Source organism: Pristiophorus japonicus, chromosome 19 (genome assembly GCF_044704955.1).
Source record: "Pristiophorus japonicus isolate sPriJap1 chromosome 19, sPriJap1.hap1, whole genome shotgun sequence".
NCBI classification, from domain to species: domain Eukaryota; kingdom Metazoa; phylum Chordata; class Chondrichthyes; family Pristiophoridae; genus Pristiophorus; species Pristiophorus japonicus.
In genome coordinates this window covers 87,431,687-87,453,415 of record NC_091995.1, presented here as the reverse complement: position 1 = coordinate 87,453,415, position 21,729 = coordinate 87,431,687, and the positions used below count along the sequence as shown (strand labels likewise).

The window sequence follows — 21,729 nt, the reverse complement described above, 5'->3', positions numbered from 1 at the left end:
AAAGGGTGGGGTGGGACTGGTTTGCCGCGCGCTCCTTCCGCTGTCTGCGCTTGATCTCTTCACGCTCTTTGCGTTGAGACTCGAAGACCTCAACGCATTCCACCTCAGGCGGTCAGCGGCCAGGGTCTCCCAGCTGTCAGTGGTGATGTCGCACTCTACCAGGGAGGCTTTGAGGGTGTCCTTATAACATTTCCACTGTCCTCCTTTGGTTCGTTTACCACGAAGGAGCTCCGCATAACGCATTCACTTAGGGAGTCTCGTATCTGGTATGCGTACTGTGTGGCCTGCCCAGCGAAGCTGATCGAGTGTGGCCAGTGCTTCAATACTGGGGATGTTAGCCTGGGCGAGGACACTGTTGTTAGTGCGTCTGTCCTCCCAGGGGGTTTGCAGGATCTTGCGGAGACATCGTTGGTGATATTTCTCCAGCGACTTGAGGTGCCTTCTGTACATCGTCCATGTCTCTGAGCCATACAGGAGGGTGGGAATTACTACAGCCCTGTAGACCATGAGCTAGATTTGAGGGCCTGGTCTTCAAACACTCTTTTCCTCAGACAGCTGAAAGCTGCACTGACAGACTGGAGGCGATGTTGAATCTCCGCATCAATGTCTGCCTTTGTTGATAAAAGGCTCCCGTGATATGGGAAATGGTCCACATTGTCGAGGGCTGCGCCGTGAATCTTGATGACTGGGGGGGACAGTGCTGTGCGGCGGTGACAGGCTGGTGGAGGACCTTTGTCTTGCGGATGTTAAGCGTAAGGCCCATGCTTTCATATGCCTCGGTGAATACACTGACTATATCCTGGAGTTCAGCCCGTGCTGTACCTGAGCTGAGTGCTTAAGGGACAATAGAGGGAACTTTGGTACCAGTCGTATCCTTTCTAACCTGAGGTCTTTGTGTATTCCAGGGCTCTGAACTATTGCCGGATTTTCACCGAGCTGGCAGAAACGCTGTTGGAGATGGTTATCCGTTCACCGGGACAGGGACTGGGCGACCTCAAAACTCTCAACCTCATCTTAAACTGTGTCGGACACGAGCAGTACGAGGTGAGTTAGTGCTTGCCTTCAGCTCAGGTAGTGCAGGTAGCATGTGCTGGGACTGCCTGTTACTTGGACTCTCCGCTCCAGGGTGGGTATCAGGCTCTGCCCATTCCATTAGTTGCGAACCTAAATGCTGAATGGAACACCAAGTGGAAATGAGGTCAGTCATAAAAAGTAGGACCAGGAACTGACCTTGTCCGGTTCATAACGTCTTGAATTGTGCTGCTGTTGGTTGGCCCTTGAACCCACTGACCAGGAGGGAAGCCTGCCTCAAAGTTAAGCTGCAATCACTAAATTAAATTAAATCAAACCCAGGATAGCTGCTGTAGCACACTCTCGTCTCTGATTCAGAAGGTTGTGGGTACAAGTCCCACTCCAGAGACTTGAGCACATTTTTCATTGCAGTACTGAGGGAGAGCTGCACTGTCGGAGGTGCCGTCTTTCAGATGCGACATTAAACCGAGGCCCCGTCTGCTCTCTCAGGTGGACATAAAAGATCCCATGATACTATTTCGAAGAAGAGCAGGGGCGTTCTCCCCGATGTCCTGGCCAATATTTATCCCTCAACCAATATCATTGAGGACAGATTATCTGGTCATTATCACATTGCTGTTGGTGGAAGCTTGCTGTTCGCAAATTGGCTGCCATATTTCCTACATTGCAACAGTGACTACATTCCAAAAAGTACCTTATTTGGCTGTAAAGCACTTTGGGACATCCTGAGTTCATAAAAGACAATGTATATGCAAGTTTTTCTTAGGGTGCGCTTTATTCTGTATCTAACTTGTCATGTGCCTGACCTCCACAAATATAATAAAACAAAAGGCAAGTTTGGTCTTGCTTGCTGTCATTTTCTCTAATGATCAAGCTGTGTTTGTGCAGGTGGCGGAGATCACGTTCAACTTCTGGTATCGGCTGGCCGAAACACTCCACAAGATGAAGGATCCCTCCGTGAACCAGATCTTCCGGCCGTATTTCCAGAGGCTCACTCAGTCTCTCACCTTCCACTCGCAGATGGACCCCGATCACGTATGTCACCCTGGGCAAATAGGCATGCAAGTTGGTTTGTGCACAATAAGCTCTGAGCAGTGGGCAAAGGATGAAGACCATCACTCCCAAAAAATGTAAAGTCTTGTGTACGAAAGCTTCTCCCGAGACTGTCCACAAAACCCCCTCCGCCCGTGTCTGAAAATGTCTAAGTTTCCATTGTTTGTATAGACAGAGCTTGGGGAAGGGGGCATGGTGGTTTGTTGAGAATTACCACCAGGACCTGACATCAGGTCATTATGTCCTTTCAGTGAAAAACTGGACAAAGTGTCAGCCGTGGCTCAGTGGGGAGCACTCCCTTCCGAATCAGGAGGTTGTGGGTTCAAGTCACACTCCAAAGACTTGAGCACATAAATTTAGGCTGACACTCCCAGTGCAGAGCATGGGCCAGCCCAAACTGCAATTATATGTGCGCGCTAGGTCCGTGCAGCAGAGCAGGTCTCCAGTCATCCTGGTTAACCCTTGCAACTGGACCAAGACCTAACTCTGTCATAAGATCATAAAAATTAGGCCATCTAGCCCCTCGAGACTGCCCTGCCACTCAACAAGATCATGGCTGATCTGGCCGTGGACTCAGCTGCACTTACCCGCCTGCTCCCCGTAACCCTTAATTCCCTTATTGGTTAAAAATCTATCTATCTGTGATTTGAATACATTCAATGAGCTAGCCTCAACTGCTTCCCTGGGCAGAAAATTCCACAGATTCACAACCCTCTGGGAAAAGAAATTCCTTCTCAACTCGGTTTTAAATTGGCTCCCCCGTATTTTGAGGCTGTGCCCCCTAGTTCTAGTCTCCCCGACCAGTGGAAACAACCTCTCTGCTTCTATCTTGTCTATCCCTTTCATTATTTCAAATGTTTCTATAAGATCACCCCTCATCCTTCTGAACTCCAACCAGTAAAGACCCAGTCTACTCAATCTATCATCATAAGGTAACCCCCTCATCTCCGGAATCAGCCTAGTGAATCGTCTCTGTACCCCCTCCAAAGCTAGTATATCCTTCCTTAAGTAAGGTGACCAAAACTGCACGCAGTACTCCAGGTGCGGCCTCACCAATACCCTGTACAGTTGTAGTACTGTCAAGCCCGTGTGATGGCTGGTGTGCAACGGCCACCACACGTTAAAAAAAAATCCACGCACAGGCATCTTCCACCCCCTCAATTGGAGTTCAGGACTGGAACATCGATCAGGTCCTTCATCGAAACACCTGTGAACTCTTGTGGAAGCAAGTCATCCTCGTTCAAGGGACCGCCTATGATGATGACTAGCGCTGAGGGAGTGTTGCACTGTCAGAGGTGCTGTCTTTTGGATGAGATTTAAACCGAGGCCCCCATCTGCTCTCTCAGGTGGATGTAAAAGATCCCACGGCACTATTTCGAAGAAAAGCAGGGGAGTTATCCCTGGTGTTCTGGGGCCAATATTTATCCCTCAATCAACATCACTATAACAGATGATTTGGTCATTGTCACATTGCTGTTTGTGGGAGCTTGATGTGCACAATTTGGCTGCCGGGTTTCCTACATTACAACAGTGACTACACTCCAAAAGTACTTCATTGGCTGTAAACCGTCCGGTGGTCGTGAAAGGCACTGTATAAATGCAAGTCTTTATTGTTGGTGGTAAAGTGGACACTAGCCTTTCCCTTCACAAATATGGGTTCAAATCCAGCCCAGACTGATGGGATGAAAGTCTCCTGTACAATGCTCCCACAATTTTCTTTTTGGGTGTGGGCAGTGCGGCCATTGAGAATATCGCCCATGCGTGATTTTAACCATTCAAAAGCTGGCAAGCGGCCTCCGCAGGATCTCCAGGCCGCAGCTCGGCTCAACGGGAACATTGCTCTGTACGCTGCTAGCTGTGAAGTTCTTGTGTGAAATGAGTTTGATGGTCTCAACTTCGTTCCTTATGGACTAGGGGTGCCCACTGCACAAAACGGCCTCTGATTTGGCACTGAATTGACAAACTTGCTCAGAGGCTACAGAATAGCTGGTGCGTGAAATGGAAATATACAATAGTGGCTGCACTGCTGGGTCTGTGCCGACGTGCATTGGTGAGACTTGAGTTCGAGAAAGCTTTCATCATCATCATCATCATAGGCAGTCCCTTTGAATCGAGGTAGACTTGCTTCCATTCTTAGCATGAGTTCTTGGGTGACTGAACAGTCCAATACGGGAACCACAGTCCCTGTCACAGGTGGGACAGATAGCCGTTGAGGGAAAGGGTGGGTGGGACAGGTTTGCCGCATGCTCTTTCCGCTGCCTGTGCTTGATTTCTGCATGCTTTCGACGACGAGACTCGAGGTGCTCAGCGTCCTCCCGGATGCACTTCCTCCACTTAGGGCGGTCTTTGGCCAGGGACTCTCGGGTGTCAGTGGACATGTTGCACTTTATCAGGGACCTCGAGAAAGCTTTACTTTGCGTCTTATCAGTGCTATCCCTACCTGGGACTCCTCGATACTGACACCGCAATCGAAAATGGAAGTTGCACTATTCTCCAAAGTCAGCACTTTTTGAGTAGGAAATTCACACCATTTTTTTATTTGAAAAATACTTTGAAACCAACAATGGAAAAGCTGTCAGAGCTTGAACGGTTAGTGTTTCTCATACTGCCCCGTGCAGTCTGTCATCGGAGAGGATAAAACGGTGCTGAATTGAGGTGGTTTCCCAGTAAGGGAGGCTGTGAGGTCGAGAATGATGTGCATCATTATCTCTCTGCAAACTCTGGTAATTCCAATGACTGAACTGTTTCTCTAACAGGAGGGAGTTCTGGATGAGACTGATGATTTTTTTGAGTTCAGACTACGGGTTTCCGACCTGCTGAAAGATGTTATATTCCTCATTGGAGCTTCGGAGTTTTTCTCGCGGGTAAGTCAGGATTAAACCCTATCAAGCAGGGGGGGTTGATTTAAAGTAATTGGTGGAAGGCTTAGAGGGGGCGGGGGGGGGGGGTTGGGAACTTTTTTCACCCAGAGGGGGGTTTGGGACTCACTGCCAGATGACATTAAACTGGATGGCGGGGCGAGCTGTGACTTGGACAGGTTGGGTGAGTGGGCAAATGCATGGCAGATGCAGTATAATGTGGATAAATGTGAGGTTAGCCACTTTGGAGGCAAAAACGCAAAGACAGAATATTATCTGAATGGTGGCAGATTAGGAAAAGGGGAGGTGCAACGAGACCTGGGTGTCATGGTACATCAGTCATTGAAAGTTGACATACAGCTACAGCAGGCGGTAAAGAAGGCAAATGGTATGTTGGCCTTCATAGCTAGGGGATTTGAATATAGGAGCAGGGAGGTCTTGCTGCAGTTGTACAGGGCCTTGGTGAGACCTCACCTGGAATATTGTGTTCAGTTTTGGTCTCCTAGTCTGAGGAAGGACATTCTTGCTATTGAGGGAGTGCAGCGATGGTTGGACTGACATATGAGGAGAGACTGGATCAACTGGGTCTTTATACATTGGAGTTTAGAAGGATGAGAGGGGATCTCATAGAAACATACAAGATTCTGACAGGGCGGGACAGGTTAGATGCAGGTAGATTGTTCCTGATGTTGGGGAAGTCCAGAACCAGTGGACGCAGTCTTAGGATAAGGGGTAGGCCATTTCGGACTGAGATGCGGAGAAACTTCTTCACTCAGAGTTGTTAACCTGTGGAATTCCCTGCCGCAGAGAGTTGTTGAGGCCAGTTCATTGGATATATTCAAGAGGGAATTAGATATGGTCCTTACGGCTAAGGGGTATGGAGAGAAAGCGGGAAAGTGGTACTGAGTGAATGATCAGCCATGATCTTATCGAATGGTGGTGCAGACTTGAAGGGCCGAACGGCCTACTCCTGCACCTATTTTCTATGAAAGGGTGGTAGAGGCAGAAACCCTCATCGTATTCAAAAAGTACTTGGAGGTGCACTTGAAGTGCCGTAACCTATAGGGCTATGGACCAAGAGCTGGAAAATGGGATTAGGCTGGGTAGCTCTTTTTCGGCCGACACAGACACAAATGGCCTCCTTCTGTGCCGTAAATCTCTATGTTGGTCCATGCAGGCCAGGACACAATGGGCTGAATTTTAGGCTTTTCTATTTTCGGGGCGAAAACGGAGGTGGGGTGGGAAAGTTATCGGCCGGGAATAGTTTGCGCTTTATTAAGGAATTTTCGCCATCTGGGCCCTGCGCTAGAGTGTGCAGCGCGAGGGAAGGCGCTGTACAACTTTCGAGGCGCAAGAATGGGAAACTCGCGAACTAAAGTGCTGGGCTGTGTGCGCTCAGAGAGATCTTGGGCGAGGTGAAGAGGGTGGGGGAGACGGACGGACCTTTATTTTAAAAAAAAACACAAAAATATTCCCAAACCTTTGCCCACGTCACCACAACACAAATTGCTAAAAATGTAAAGAAAAAGCACTCGCACTTGCCTTTACAGCGCAATACCTTCGACACTGCCAGCGGCGTGGCTGGACCACTCTGGTTTCCCAGGTGGTCATTGCCGATTCCGGGCATACGGGTCGGGTTTGTGTCAAAACACGGACAAGCGTCGCAACGAGAGGCGCGCACCCGGCACAGCTCTTTCCAGAGCTGGCGCAAAATCCAACCCGAAGCTCCCGACCGGACGCAGGAGACCTCGATGCCACAATGTCACGCCGCTCCGGGGCAAGACCCGGAGTGCAAAGAATCGGAAAATCCAGCCCAATAAGAAAATCAGAAAGAAAGTAGAATCGCTAAATGGATCAGGAGACCGGTCTCATTCAACTCACCCATTCAGGCACCCACAGTCCCGTGTCGTCCCCATCCCCTAAAAACACCATCGCCGCATCCCACTGTTAAATGTCTGGACTGCCCTGTTTGGACGTTAACTCTGTGTGCTAATCACTCTTTTTGTTTAAGCAACTTCCTGGCATCAGTTCAAAATGTGCCTTGCATCAGTTTGAATCCTTGTCCCACTGTCTGTTGAGTTTGGAATAGTTTTGGGAACGAAGGTGATGACTTTGGGGCCTCAATTGCATCGTTCTTTTCCAGTTATATTCAACGCTGAAGGAAGGCAGCCCGGCCTGGGAGGAGACGGAAGCTGTGCTGTTCATCATGACGGCGTTGGTCAAAAACTTAAACCCGTGAGTGTCAAATCCACGGAGCAGTTTGGCACGATGTGGAGCCTATCGCAATGGAGTTTGAGTTTGGATCGGTTTTACCAGCAGCCAGTCCCGGGAGGGAGCAGCAGGCAGCTTAGCGATGGGTTTCACTCAGAAGTAACTCCACCTTCCTCATTCCATCAAGTCATTCAGGCGTTGCTGAATGTGATGCACCTTTTTTTTGTGGGATACAGTTCCACAGCCAGACAGCCATCAAACACACGCTAGCCCAGATAGTGACTTGTCCGCAGGGTATCCAACCCGCGGGGGAGGTCCCCTTCTCGTCTAACATCCACATATAAACACATTCTTCCATGGGTCACTGGATAACAATGGGAGCAGGAACATTACTTGTTTTCCCCTCTCTGTAACCTGGGGGGCTGAGATCAGTTGAAGCACCATTGGCTGAGTTTTCCCACCCCCTCTCCCATTTTATTTTGTGAATTTCTTCTCTCTGGGTGTAGCCAAGGGCTGCCAAGACTCGCAGACTTGATTCCACTCGTTCTGCCTACCTCCCTGTGAGCAAGCGCCTCTCAGAGGGCATGAACATTGACGAGGTTGGGAACTCACAGTGTGGGCAATTGTCTTGACAGAATCACAAACCATTAGGAGATGTTTGCTATCTTCATGCTCTGATGATCAGTGGGTATATGCGTTCAGGTCACAGACCTGCTTGGAGCAAGTCACCAGCCCAGTGTCAGCTGTGGCTCAGTGGGCAGCACTCTTGCCTCTGATGTCAGAAAGTTGTGGGTTCAAGTCCCACTCCAGGAACTTAAGCGCAAAAAATCTAGGCTGACACTCCCAGTACCGGGCTGAGGGAGCGCTGCACTGACGGAGGTGCACTGACCGAGGCCCCGTCTGCCCTCTCGGGTGGATGTAAAAGATCCCACGGTCATTATTTCGAAGAAAAGCAGAGGAGTTATCCCCGGTGTCCTGGGCCAATATTTATCCCTCAATCAACTGCACTCCAAAAGTGCTTCATTGGCTGTAAAGCGCTTTGAGATGTCCGGTGGTTGTGAAAGGCGCTATATAACTGCAAGTCCCTCCTTTTAGAGAATGGTGCATCATTTGGAGGGACAGCGTGTGCCGAGGTATATTGGAGGGGGGGGGACACAATTTTCTGTAAGGTAGAGGTTTGATTTTCATCATAGGCCGTCCCTTGAACGAGGATGACTTGCTTCCACGCCAAAAGGGATGAGTTCACAGGTGTTTCAATGAAGGACCCGATATTCTAGTCCTGAACTCTAGGGGTGGAAGATGCCTGTGCGTGGATTTTTTTTAACGTGTGGTGGCCGTTGCACACCAGCCACCACACGGGCTTGACAGAGCTAAGCCTTTATCCAGTGGCAAGGGTTAACCAGGACGACTGGATACCTGCTCTGCTGCATGGACCTAGTGCGCGCACATATCGCAGTGTGGGCTGGCCAGTGCTGCCCCTGGGCCCTCGACTCTTCTGGGCCCCGCACCCTCATTTGCAGCACTTCCGCTATGACCTTCCCGTTCCTCCACTGTGCCTGGGCCTTGATGACGTCACCCAGTCACCCACCTCAAAGTCGTCGCACACTTGAGACGATTCGCGCTGCAAGCTGTAGTGGCATGTTCCAGCTCTTATACTCCCGACCTGCGGTGGTGTCCTCTCGCAGGTTTGACTTTAGGCAAGTGTTAATTACAGAGAATAACCTGACTTTCCTCAGTTCTCTCCATTTACCTCATCCAGCGCAGAACTGGTCCATGTGGATTAGAATATCTTCATTATGGTCCCTAATGCATGTAATACTAGGTTGGCCTTTGAGTTTGGGAAGGAGAAGCAATCAATTGGTCTCCAGTCACCCTGCAAAAATAAAGTACGTGTATATGGATGTTGGGCGAGAAGTGGATCAGGCTTGGCTGTGGGACTCCCACCTGATCAAATATCCCGCTGGCGATCACTGTCTAAAGTGGCTATGTGGATGCAAAACTGAAGGGCAGCAAGCACTTGTGGAACAACACCCCAGCAAGAGTCACAATGCCTTCAGGAAAATTTGGGGAATGGAAAGCGGAGACAGCTGAAGGGGAAAGACATTGCGAGGCTGCAGAGCCTCAAAATTAAAATCTGCTTGGGAGAGTTTTGGCCTTGGTTGAAGCTGTTTGAGAGTAAATTGAAGGTGAAGGGACAAAGCTTGCTGGACATGTCCCGCTGATCTCGTGCAAGCATTCACGGCTGGTGACTTCCACTATTGGGCCCAGTGAGCTTAAAGAATTTAAGAAAGTCTTCAAAATGATTAAAAAAAAATATATTGTCTTTTTTTCTTTTCATTTAGGGAAAAGGAGCAGAGGCTGGGAGATGTGGTTCAGGCAGTGATCAGCCTCCCTGACAATACACACCTAGCGGTGCAGCATTCTGGAGTCCAACTGTTGGGGGAGGTGGGGGAATACATCAACAACAACGTGCACTGCTTAGGTCAGTACCGCGTGGGAAATGCGCAGGTTTTTTTTCCCCTTTTGATTGTCCTGGCGTATATGCGATGCATTGCTCCCAAGTCAATACCAAGTTTGAGTCATATCATGTCATGGTGACTCTTGCACCCTCCTCTCTGCCTTCCGAAGCTATGTTTCCCTGATGACGCATGGCCGAGCAGGGAATTGCCACGTGGGAGAATTGAAGGGGATGTATCTTGCTTGCTGCTGCCCCTTGATTCAGTGCCTCATACTTTCAGAGCTACCGTGCTTCCCTTCATGTGCATTTCTTAGTTGTATGCCAAATGAATGGTCGGAGGCCATTGCCAGCTCATCTCATTAACTAACCAAACTATGAAAGCAAGATTCAATAACTGATTTCTGCTAAGTTAGCCGATCATAGCCAGGATGGCAGGAGGATGTTTCAATTAGTTCTGTACTCCTGGCTTAAGGAAAATTGGCCAGAAATTCCTCTCCTGATCACTGTCCAGGAAATTGGGTATGTGCATACAAGAATCGGATCAGGTTTGACTTTGATTTCCACCTCAGCCGCCCCCCCACCCCCCACCATGGTCAAATAGTTTGCTGGCTATTCCATCCATGAAGGAATAGCTAAGGCACTTGAGTATGACTGGTGCCCATGGGACTGTATCCCAGCTAAGATTAATGTCTTCCGGTGGTAAGTGGAGAAAATTCAAGGTTAATTAAATGGGCGTCTTGGTCAAGTCCAAAATTTTGAGCAATATTCATCCTGAGGTAATCCGTTACATGCTGGCTTTATTAGTTTGGGCTGATGTGTCCAAAGAAGGCAAATTATTACTTTCTGCATCCTTCAAGCAATCAATTCGGTTGACCAAAGCCCTTGGTTAGTTTGTCCTGTTAGCTACAGTCACCCACAATCTAGTCATTACATAGTGTTTACAACATTCTTCCTAGCGTGAGTCATGATCAAGGGTAGGAAGTTCCTGGCTATGGGGTATTCTCCTAGTAGAGCAGGGAGTTCTCACAATGCTCTTGACCCAAACAAAAGATTAACCGGTCAGTCACCTTGTTGCCTTTGTTGTTCCTAAAAGCTGCCAAATTTTCCTACATAACTGAAGTCATAACTTCCAGCAGTGAATTGTATGTAACACACGAGAAGTCCCAACAGAGGTGATGAGGCACCATATAAAGTGCACAATATCTCTTTCTATCCCTCCCCATTCACTCGCTACGGTAGCATAGTGGTTGTTACTGAACTAGTAATCCAGAAGCCTGCACTCAGGATCCAGAGACGCGAGTTCAAATCCCACCTCGGCAACTGGGGAATAAAAAACTAGTACCAGTAATGGTGACCATGATTGTCATAAAAAATTAATCTGCCCTTTAGGGGAGGAAATCTGCCGTCCTTACCCAGTCTGGCCTATGTGTGACTCCAGACCCACAGCAATGGGGTTGATTCTTAACTGCCCTCTGCGCTTCAAGAAAGCAGCTCAAGGGGCAATTAGGGATGGGCAATACATGTTGGCCGTGCCAACGATGCCCACATCCATGAACGAATTTTTAAAAAAACACGCCATGGCCGAGGAACATAGAGGCCATTTGCAACACTCCCACTTCTTCTCCGGTTTGGATCGTTGATCGCAGCACAGACTGCATCTGGGACTTGCTGGCTCTGGCTTAGTACTGCACTACACGGTGCATTTCACCTCGAAGCTTAATCCTTCCTTTACAGCCGTGGTTCAGTGGGTAGCACACTCAAGTCAGAAGTTTGTGGGTTTATGTGAGCACATAAATCTCGGCTGACACTCCAGTGCAGTGCTGAGGAAACATAGAAACATAGAAACATAGAAAATAGGTGCAGGAGCAGGCCATTCAGCCCTTCTAGCCTGCACCGCCATTCAATGAGTTCATGGCTGAACATGAAACTTCAGTACCCCCTTCCTGCTTTCTCGCCATAACCCTTGATCCCCCGAGTAGTAAGGACTTCATCTAACTCCCTTTTGAATATATTTAGTGAATTGGCCTCAACTACTTTCTGTGGTAGAGAATTCCACAGGTTCACCACTCTCTGGGTGAAGAAGTTTCTCCTCATCTCGGTCCTAAATGGCTTACCCCTTATCCTCAGACTGTGACCCCTGGTTCTGGACTTCCCCAACATTGGGAACATTCTTTCTGCATCTAACCTGTCTAAACCCGTCAGAATTTTAAACGTTTCTATGAGGTCCCCTCTCATTCTTCTGAACTCCAGTGAATACAATCCCAATTGATCCAATCTTTCTTGATAGGTCAGTCCCGCCATCCCGGGAATCAGTCTGGTGAACCTTCGCTGCACTCCCTCAATAGCAAGAATGTCCTTCCTCAAGTTAGGAGACCAAAACTGTACACAATACTCCAGGTGTGGCCTCACCAAGGCCCTGTACAACTGTAGCAACACCTCCCTGCCCCTGTATTCAAATCCCCTCGCTATGAAGGCCAACATGCCATTTGCTTTCTTAACCGCCTGCTGTACCTGCATGCCAACCTTCAATGACTGATGTACCATGACACCCAGGTCTCGTTGCACCTTCCCTTTTCCTAATCTGTCACCATTCAGATAATAGTCTGTCTCTCTGTTTTTACCACCAAAGTGGATAACCTCACATTTATCCACATTATACTTCATCTGCCATGCATTTGCCCACTCACCTAACCTATCCAAGTCACTCTGCAGCCTAATAGCATCCTCCTCGCAGCTCACACTGCCACCCAACTTAGTATCATCCGCAAATTTGGAGATACTGCATTTAATCCCCTCGTCTAAATCATTAATGTACAATGTAAACAGCTGGGGCCCCAGCACAGAACCTTGCGGCACTCCACTAGTCACTGCCTGCCATTCTGAAAAGTACCCGTTTACTCCTACTCTTTGCTTCCTGTCTGACAACCAGTTCTCAATCCACGTCAGCACACTACCCCCAATCCCATGTGCTTTAACTTTGCACATTAATCTCTTGTGTGGGACCTTGTCGAAAGCCTTCTGAAAGTCCAAATATACCACATCAACTGGTTCTCCCTTGTCCACTTTACTGGAAACATCCTCAAAAAATTCCAGAAGATTTGTCAAGCATGATTTCCCTTTCACAAATCCATGCTGACTTGGACCTATCATGTCACCATTTTCCAGATGCACTGCTATGACATCCTTAATAATTGATTCCATCACTTTACCCACTACTGAGGTCAGGCTGACCGGTCTATAATTCCCTGTTTTCTCTCTCCCTCCTTTTTTAAAAAGTGGGGTTACATTGGCTACCCTCCACTCCATAGGAACTGATCCAGAGTCAATGGAATGTTGGAAAATGACTGTCAATGCATCCGCTATTTCCAAGGCCACCTCCTTAAGTACTCTAGGATGCAGTCCATCAGGCCCTGGGGATTTATCGGCCTTCAATCCCATCAATTTCCCCAACACAATTTCCCAACTAATAAAGATTTCCCTCAGTTCCTCTTCCTTACTAGACCCTCTGACCCCTTTTATATCCGGAAGGTTGTTTGTATCCTCCTTAGTGAATACCGAACCAAAGTACTTGTTCAATTGATCCGCCATTTCTTTGCTCCCCGTTATGACTTCCCCTGATTCTGACTGCAGGGGACCTACGTTTGTCTTCACCAACCTTTTTCTCTTTACATACCTATAGAAACTTTTGCAATCCGCCTTAATGTTCCCTGCAAGCTTCTTCTCGTACTCCATTTTCCCTGTCCTAATCAAACCCTTTGTCCTCCTCTGCTGAGTTCTAAATTTCTCCCAGTCCCCAGGTTCGCACTGTCAGAGGTGTCGTCTTTCAGATGAGATGTTAAATTGAGGCCCCTGTCTGCCCTCTCGGGTGGATGTAAAATATCCCATGGCATTATTTCAAAGAAGAGCGGGGGAGTTATCCCCGATGTTATTGCCCATATTTATCCCTCAATCAACGTAACCAAAAAAAAAATCTGGTCATTATCACATTGCTGTTTGTGGGAGCTTGCTGTGTGCAAATTGGCTGCCTGTTTCCTACATTACAACAGTGACTACACTCCAAAAGTACTTCATTAGCTGGTCGTGAAAGGCGCTATAAAAATCCAAGTCTTTTATTTTCTTTCAGGGTTGTTAAAAGATTGTGGTTGCTGATCCGGGCTAGGAATAAAACAGTTCGAGGTGACATTTTGTCGTTTTCTTGTTTTCCTCTTTCAGAGCCGGTGCTGAATTTCCTGACCCAGCGTTTGAAGCAGAAGGAGCTGGCGAATGCCGCGGCCAATTCGATCCAGAACATTTGCGCCATGTGCAGCGACGCGATGACGCAGCACTTCGAGGGGCTGCTGCAGATCGCCTCGTCCCTGGACGCCCTCCCCATTTCGCACGACTCCTCCATCGGACTTCTCCGAGGTACAGTAAGCGCTGGAGTTCTCTTGCAGCAGCGAGCGCAGTGAAACGGCTGACCCTGCCGCCAGTGCGTGCAATCGACTGGGTAGATGTTTTTTCCCCCTGGCTGGAGAGTCTAGAACTAGTAGTCTTGGGATAAGGGGTCGGCCATTTTTAAGACTGAGATGAGGAGGAATTTCTTCACTCAGAAGGTTGTGAATCTTTGAAATTCTCTACCCCAGAGGGCTGTGAATGCTGAGCCGTTGAGTATATTCAAGACAGATCGATAGATTTTTCGACTCTTAAGGGCATCAAGGGATATGGGGATCCAGCGGGAAAGTGGAGTTGAGGTCAAATCAGACATGATCTCATTGAATGGCGGAGCAGGCTTGAGGGGCCGTATGGCCTGCTCGTATTTATTATGCTCTTAATCATTACAAGAAAAACAAAATTTGCCATTGCTGAAAATGAAATCAGAAAATGCTGGAAACCATCAGCCAGTTAGGCAGCATCTGAGGAGAGAGAAACATTTTCAGGTTAATGACCTTTCATCAGAACTGGATGAAATCCTGGTCATCGATCTGAAACGTTAACTCTGTTTCTCTCCACATAGATGCTGGCTGAATGGTTCCAGCATTTTCTGTTTTTATTTCAGATAATCTATCCATTTGTTAAATATTTTCTGTCCTTTTTCAGTTTCCTCAGCGTTGTTAACCTTCGACTCGGATTGCTGCGCAGACGGTATACGTTATGGGGCAAAACTGCACTTAAGCCCATACAGCGTGACGCACACAATTCAGTCTCTCGAGTTGCTTACAGCGCCACCTGTGACAGATGTGTAACCATCCGTCCTTCACCCCTAGTGCTGTGCGGCTCAAGGTGCTCAAATTCAGAAGGACAAGCTCTAGTTGTAACTGCTGGGTGCTCCTCTCCATTGAGGCAGACAGTGAAAATTTCACATGCACACTTCACTGAAATCCTAGCCATTGCTCCTGCCCTCCCTCCCCCTGCCACCTGTTATAACTCAACCCCCAAGGACCTGCCCCCAGGGTTGTCTTAATGCCACACAGGAGATCCAAGATTCACCTCCCTTGTCCCTGACATCGCCACAGAAGGATGGAAAGCCTACTGCCATGAGAGTCTGTTGTCCAATTATGACAGCATCTCCCATTAAGCAAAATTTATTAACATTGCTAAATCAATTGGCAATTCACTTGTTTAGTTCAACTGTATTTTTGAATTGACATTGTTCCCATTTAAGGTCCCATACCCCATGAAGAAAAATGTGAAGACAAGTACAATAGAATTCAGTACAATGGTATGTTCATCACCTCCCTTTTTCAGTTTTTGGATCTGATAAACAGTTGCCTGGGCTTAAGACTGAACTACCACATTTTCCCCTCACCCTCACATTTCCCCTCCACCGCTCCATTTTTCCATTTCTTCCCTGCGTGTCTCCCACTATTCCTTGCTGGTATTTTTTTCCTCTGGCCAGCATTTATCCCTCGATCAACATCACTAAAGCAGATTATCTGGGTCATTATCACATTGCTGTTTGTGGGAGCTTGCTGTGCGCTAATTAGCTGCTGCGCTTCCTACATTACAACAGTGACTGCACTTCAAAAAAAATTGGCTGTAAAGCGCTTTGGGACGTCTGGTGGTCGTGAAAGACGCGATAGAAATGCAAGTCTTTTTGTAAGTTACAACTTTTTGATACTGCTTCAAAAGTTCTAGTTGAGGTAAAAGAAAAATGATTGTTAATTGGCTGCCTGGATGGCAGTGTATTACTAAGCCACGTGGGTGCAGGTTTAAATTCTGTTTAGAGCTGATAGATCTCAGCTGGCCCCGCGCTGCCTCAATTAGTCTCGGCACCCCTGGGCGAGGATGGGGGTGAAATCAGGCCAGATTCCCGTTCCTGATCAATAGCCGCTGAGCCCCATTGGGAGGGCCTGTGCTACCCGATGATTAAATAGCCTGCCGATACTCGCTGCCCAGTCTCGCACATGAAGAATGGCCAACTGGTTGTGGAGCCAGAGAAGAGAGCATGCCTCTTGAAGCAAAGCCTCGCGTCAGTCCGCACCTTTACGGGGAGGACCAAGCCAAGATTGATTTTAAAACGAAAGTCAGCGCGACCATTTTGTCTGGTGTGGCATAGTCTGCTCGGAGATGGTAATGTCAGCTCTGTTGTAAAGTGACGAGCGCCCGTTTCATTCTCCCCAGGCATCTCCTTGGTGTTGGCTCGGATGCCATCAGAGAAAATCGAAGAGACCTTCCAGCGCCTCTGTTCCATGCAGGTCACCGCTCTGAAGAAAGTAAGAAATGTTGTGTGACGTTCAGTAGTTTTATCAAATGAAATGTGCGATAACTCCCTCTATTGGATCTAGAAGAAACAGCTCGGAGGCTGGACGGCTTTAACTGACTGACGCTTGTATCACCCTGGGGCGATGGAGCAAGTTCCTTCGGCTTGTGGGCCACTTGCTGGAGAGGGTATGTTTCCCGTCCCTACCTGCCTGCCCTCGGGCTCACCTGGAGGGAGCGAGGGAAGGGAGGGACCTGGGCTCTGCCACATCGTTGAGGAGGGTGGAGTATCTTTGCGAGGGAGGCCCGTCGGTGATCCGCGGGGCCTGGGATTGAACCGTGTTGTAATGCCTCTGGTGTGTCTTGTGCAGTGAATGTTGATCCTCCCACTTTTGTGTCTCTTCAAAGTTGTTGACATCCGAGCTGACCAACGGCATCTCGGCAGACCCAGCGGTGTGGCTGGATAGGCTGGCAGCTATATTCAGGTACAGCCACTTCGGGTTTTGCTGTCTAACTATACAATACTGTAGCCCAGAGGTGTGACGAGTATTCCCTGGATATTGGTGTCTGTCGCCTGTGCTTCTCCAATCTTTTTAGATGCAGACCGAGAAAGCACTTGGCAAAATAAGGCCATCTAAGGCTAATAAGGAATTGTTACGCCACTTTATTTCATGGGAAATGATCATAAAAAAACAACAGTTATAATCAGAATCACTTAGTCAATCATGACTAGTGTTCATGTCATAATTATGCTACAGTTCCCCAAATCAGTGGGTCATCTTGTTTACTTTAATCAAACTAACTTCTAACTTCCCCACTGCATTCTTACTTTGAGTTTTTGGTGATTGCCTGCCCTCGTAGCTTTCTGTTTAAAAACTTGACTGTCCATGAAAGTTCCTGTCTGTGTCAGCTGTGGCTCAGTGGGTAGCACTGTCTCGCCTCTGAGTCAGAACATTGTGGATTCAAGGCCAACTCCAGGGACTTGAGCACAAAAAAAATCTAGGCTGACACTCCAATGCAGTGCTGAGGGAGCGCTGCACTGTCGGAGGTGCCGTCTTTCGGATGAGATGTTAAACCGAGGCCCCGTCTGCCCCCTCGGGTGGATGTAAAAGATCCCATGGCATTATTTCGAAGAAGAGCAGGGGAGTTATCCCTGGTGTCCTGGGCCAATGTTTATCCCTCAATCAGCATAACAAAAACAGTTTATCCGGTGATTATCACATTGCATGTTTGAGGGAATTTGCTGTGTGCAAATTGGCTGCTGCGTTTCCCACATTACAACAGTGACACTCCAAAAGTACTTCATTGGCTGTAAAGAACTTTGGGGCCTCCGGTGATCGTGAAATTGCTAGTGCTGTTGGGGAGGATTTAAACTGATATGGCAGGGGGATGGGAACCAATGCAGGGAGACAGAGGGAAACAAAAAGGAGGCAAAAGCAAAAGACAGAAAGGAGATGAGGAAAAGTGGAGGGCAGAGAAACCCAAGGCAAAGAACAAAAAGGGCCACTGTACAGCAAAATTCTAAAAGGACAAAGGGTGTTAAAAGAACAAGCCTGAAGGCTTTGTGTCTTAATGCAAGGAGTATCCGCAATAAAGTGGATGAATTAACTGTGCAAATCGATGTTAACAAATATGATGTGATTGGGATTACGGAGACGTGGCTCCAGGATGATCAGGGCTGGGAACTCAACATCCAGGGGTATTCAACATTCAGGAAAGATAGAATAAAAGGAAAAGGAGGTGGGGTAGCATTGCTGGTTAAGGAGCAAATTAAGGCAATAGTTCGGAAGGACATTAGCTTGGATGATGTGGAATCTATATGGGTAGAGCTGCAGAATACCAAAGGACAAAAAACGTTAGTGGGAGTTGTGTACAGACCTCCAAACAGTAGTAGTGATGTTGGGGAGGGCATCAAACATGAAATTAGGGGTGCGTGCAATAAAGGTGCAGCAGTTATAATGGGTGACTTTAATATGCACATAGATTGGGTTAACCAAACTGGAAGCAATACGGTAGAGGAGGATTTCCTGGAGTGCATAAGGGATGGTTTTTTTAGACCAATATGTCGAGGAACCAACTAGGGGGGAGGCCATCTTAGACTGGGTGTTGTGTAATGAGAGAGGATTAATTAGCAATCTCGTTGTGCGAGGCCCCTTGGGGAAGAGTGACCATAATATGGTGGAATTCTGCATTAGGATGGAGAATGAAACAGTTAATTCAGAGACCATGGTCCAGAACTTAAAGAAGGGTAACTTTGAAGGTATGAGGCGTGAATTGGCTAGGATAGATTGGCGAATGATACTGAAGGGGTTGACTGTGGATGGGCAATGGCAGACATTTAGAGACCGCATGGATGAACTACAACAATTGTACATTCCTGTCTGTCGTAAAAATAAAAAAGGGAAGGTGGCTCAACCGTGGCTATCAAGGGAAATCAGGGATAGCATTAAAGCCAAGGAAGTGGCATACAAATTGGCCAGAAATAGCAGAGAACCCGGGGACTGGGAGAAATTTAGAACTCAGCAGAGGAGGACAAAGGGTTTGATTTAGGGCAGGGAAAATGGAGTACGAGAAGAAGCTTGCAGGGAACATTAAGACGGATTGCAAAAGTTTCTATAGATATGTAAAGAGAAAAAGTTTAGTAAAGACAAACGTAGGTCCCCTGCAGTCAGAATCAGGGGAAGTCATAACGGGGAACAAAGAAATGGCGGACCAATTGAACAAGTACTTTGGTTCGGTATTCACTGAGGAGGACACAAACAACCTTCCGGATATAAAAGGGGTCGGAGGGTCTAGTAAGGAGGAGGAACTGAGGGAAATCCTTATTAGTCGGGAAATTGTGTTGGAGAAATTGATGGGATTGAAGGCCGATAAATCCCCAGGGCCTGATGGACTGCATCCCAGAGTACTTAAGGAGGTGGCCTTGGAAATAGTGGATGCATTGACAGTCATTTTCCAACATTCCATTGACTCTGGATCAGTTCCTATGGAGTGGAGGGTAGCCAACCCCACTTTTTAAAAAAGGAGGGAGAGAGAAAACAGGGAATTACAGACCGGTCAGCCTGACATCGGTAGTGGGTAAAATGATGGAATCAATTATTAAGGATGTCATCGCAGTGCATTTGGAAAGAGGTAATATGATAGGTCCAAGTCAGCATGGATTTGTGAAAGGGAAATCATGCTTGACAAATCTTCTGGAATTTTTTGAGGATGTTTCCAGTAGAGTGGACAAGGGAGAACCAGTTGATGTGGTATATTTGGACTTTCAGAAGGCTTTCGACAAGGTCCCACACAAGAGATTAATGTGCAAAGTTAAAGCACATGGGATTGGGGGTAGTGTGCTGACATGGATTGAGAACTGGTTGTCAGACAGGAAGCAAAGAGTAGGAGTAAATGGGGACTTTTCAGAATGGCAGGCAGTGACTAGTGGGGTACCGCAAGGTTCTGTGCTGGGGCCCCAGCTGTTTACACTGTACATTAATGATTTAGACGAGGGGATTAAATGTAGTATCTCCAAATTTGCGGTTGACACTAAGTTGGGTGGCAGTGTGAGCTGCAAGGAGGATTCTATGAGACTGCAGAGCGACTTGGATAGGTTAGGTGAGTGGGCAAATGCATGGCAGATGAAGTATAATGTGGATAAATGTGAGGTTATCCACTTTGGTGGTTAAAAACAGAGAGACAGACTATTATCTGAATGGTGACAGATTAGGAAAAGGGCAGGTGCAACGAGACCTGGGTGTCATGGTACATCAGTCATTGAAGGTTGGCATGCAGGTACAGCAGGCGGTTAAGAAAGCAAATGGCATGTTGGCCTTCATAGCGAGGGGATTTGAGTACAAGGGCAGGGAGGTGTTGCTACAATTGTACAGGGCCTTGGTGAGGCCACACCTGGAGTATTGTGTACAGTTTTGGTCTCCTAACCTGAGGAAGGACATTCTTGCTATTGAGGGAGTGCAGCGAAGGTTCACCAGACTGATTCCCGGGATGGCGGGACTGACCTATCAAGAAAGACTGGATCAACTGGGCTTGTATTCACTGGAGTTCAGAAGAATGAGAGGGGACCTCATAGAAACGTTTAAAATTCTGACGGGGTTAGACAGGTTAGATGCAGAAAGAATGTTCCCAATGTTGGGGAAGTTCAGAACCAGGGGACACAGTCTAAGGATAAGGGGGCAGCCATTTAGGACCGAGATGAGGAGGAATTTCTTCACCCAGAGAGTGGTGAACCTGTGGAATTCTCTACCACAGAAAGTTGTTGAGGCCAATTCACTAAATATATTCAAAAAGGAGTTAGATGAAGTCCTTACTACTAGGGGGATCAAGGGGTATGGTGAGAAAGCAGGAATGGGGTACTGAAGTTGCATGTTCAGCCATGAACTCATTGAATGTCGGTGCAGGCTAGAAGGGCCGAATGGCCTACTCCTGCACCTATTTTCTATGTTTCTATGAAAGGTGCTATATAAATGCAAGTCTGTCTTTTCTTTCTTTCAGTACACCTGACTAAATTAATCCTTTAACTATTGACATTTACTGGCGATCAAAATGTGACTCGCTAGGGGTTTCTATCTGGCTTTGTAAGTGGAGCTGCACTGAGCTCCCAATACATTCTGAGAGGCAGGTAGACATCTCGAAAGTTTCATAAGGAGAAGATTGATGGCCTTCACTAGTTGCATGTTGGCTCTCCACACTTACACATGGATCAAATCCTAAAGTTTGCTGCCAATCCAACGTATTCAACTCCGGCATAAACTAGTTTGGCGGTGCTTAATTTAAAAAAAAAAGACAATCTTGAACCATCCCGTCCTCCATTTCAATCGCCTTCTCCTCTTGTACCAACAGACACACAAACGCGACTGTGGGAGAAGGGAGGCCGCACCCCTGTCAGAAGGTCATCCAGGAGGTAAGAAAATTGTTCGCTGACCGCAGGTCACAAAGAGTAACGTGTGTAAACTGGAGTGGAGGGGGTCACGCTGCCAGGAAACATTTCGACAAGAGTGAAATAAAATAAGTGAAATGCTGGGAACGCATGGCAGGTCGATCAACAGCTGAAAGAAGGTCAAGTTCTGGGTGGGGCCCTTCATCCGAACACAGGCCAATTCTCAAGTGGCCCACCTGACGTGCTAATCCGTCTTTTCTCAGATGCTGGTAGACCTGCTGTGCTTTTCTGTTTATTTTTCATGTTTCGGATTCACCCTCTTTGTTCCCATCTCCACTTATGGTGGCTGTAGGGAGAAGGGGGCTCATTTTCACAATTGCAGAGAGTTCTGCTTAACTTCTGTTTGTTCCTTTTTAAATTAAGTTTCAAAAAGTTCGAGGGATAAGCCTTCCTTGAAGCAGGGAATGAAGGCCGTGTCTGATGGAGTCCTGTGTGGAAAGGCTCGGCACAAGCTGCACTTTCACCTCTGGGATTTAGTTTTGCATTCAGACAGACTGGTG

At 47.6% G+C, this 21,729-nt stretch overlaps 1 protein-coding gene across 2 annotated transcripts in view; it reads left to right on the top strand.

The window, feature by feature from the left end:
• The window catches only part of LOC139230018 (transportin-3-like), a 67,083-nt gene that overhangs the window by 18,712 nt on the left and 26,642 nt on the right, over positions 1-21,729 (top strand). For both annotated transcript variants that reach the window (XM_070861742.1, XM_070861743.1), the window contains exons 8-16: positions 906-1,044; positions 1,921-2,067; positions 4,842-4,949; positions 7,087-7,178; positions 9,497-9,636; positions 13,825-14,016; positions 16,213-16,304; positions 16,699-16,775; positions 21,133-21,193. In XM_070861742.1, coding sequence (XP_070717843.1) covers positions 906-1,044; positions 1,921-2,067; positions 4,842-4,949; positions 7,087-7,178; positions 9,497-9,636; positions 13,825-14,016; positions 16,213-16,304; positions 16,699-16,775; positions 21,133-21,193 — 1,048 coding nt within the window. The remainder of the gene's footprint in view (positions 1-905; positions 1,045-1,920; positions 2,068-4,841; positions 4,950-7,086; positions 7,179-9,496; positions 9,637-13,824; positions 14,017-16,212; positions 16,305-16,698; positions 16,776-21,132; positions 21,194-21,729) is intronic.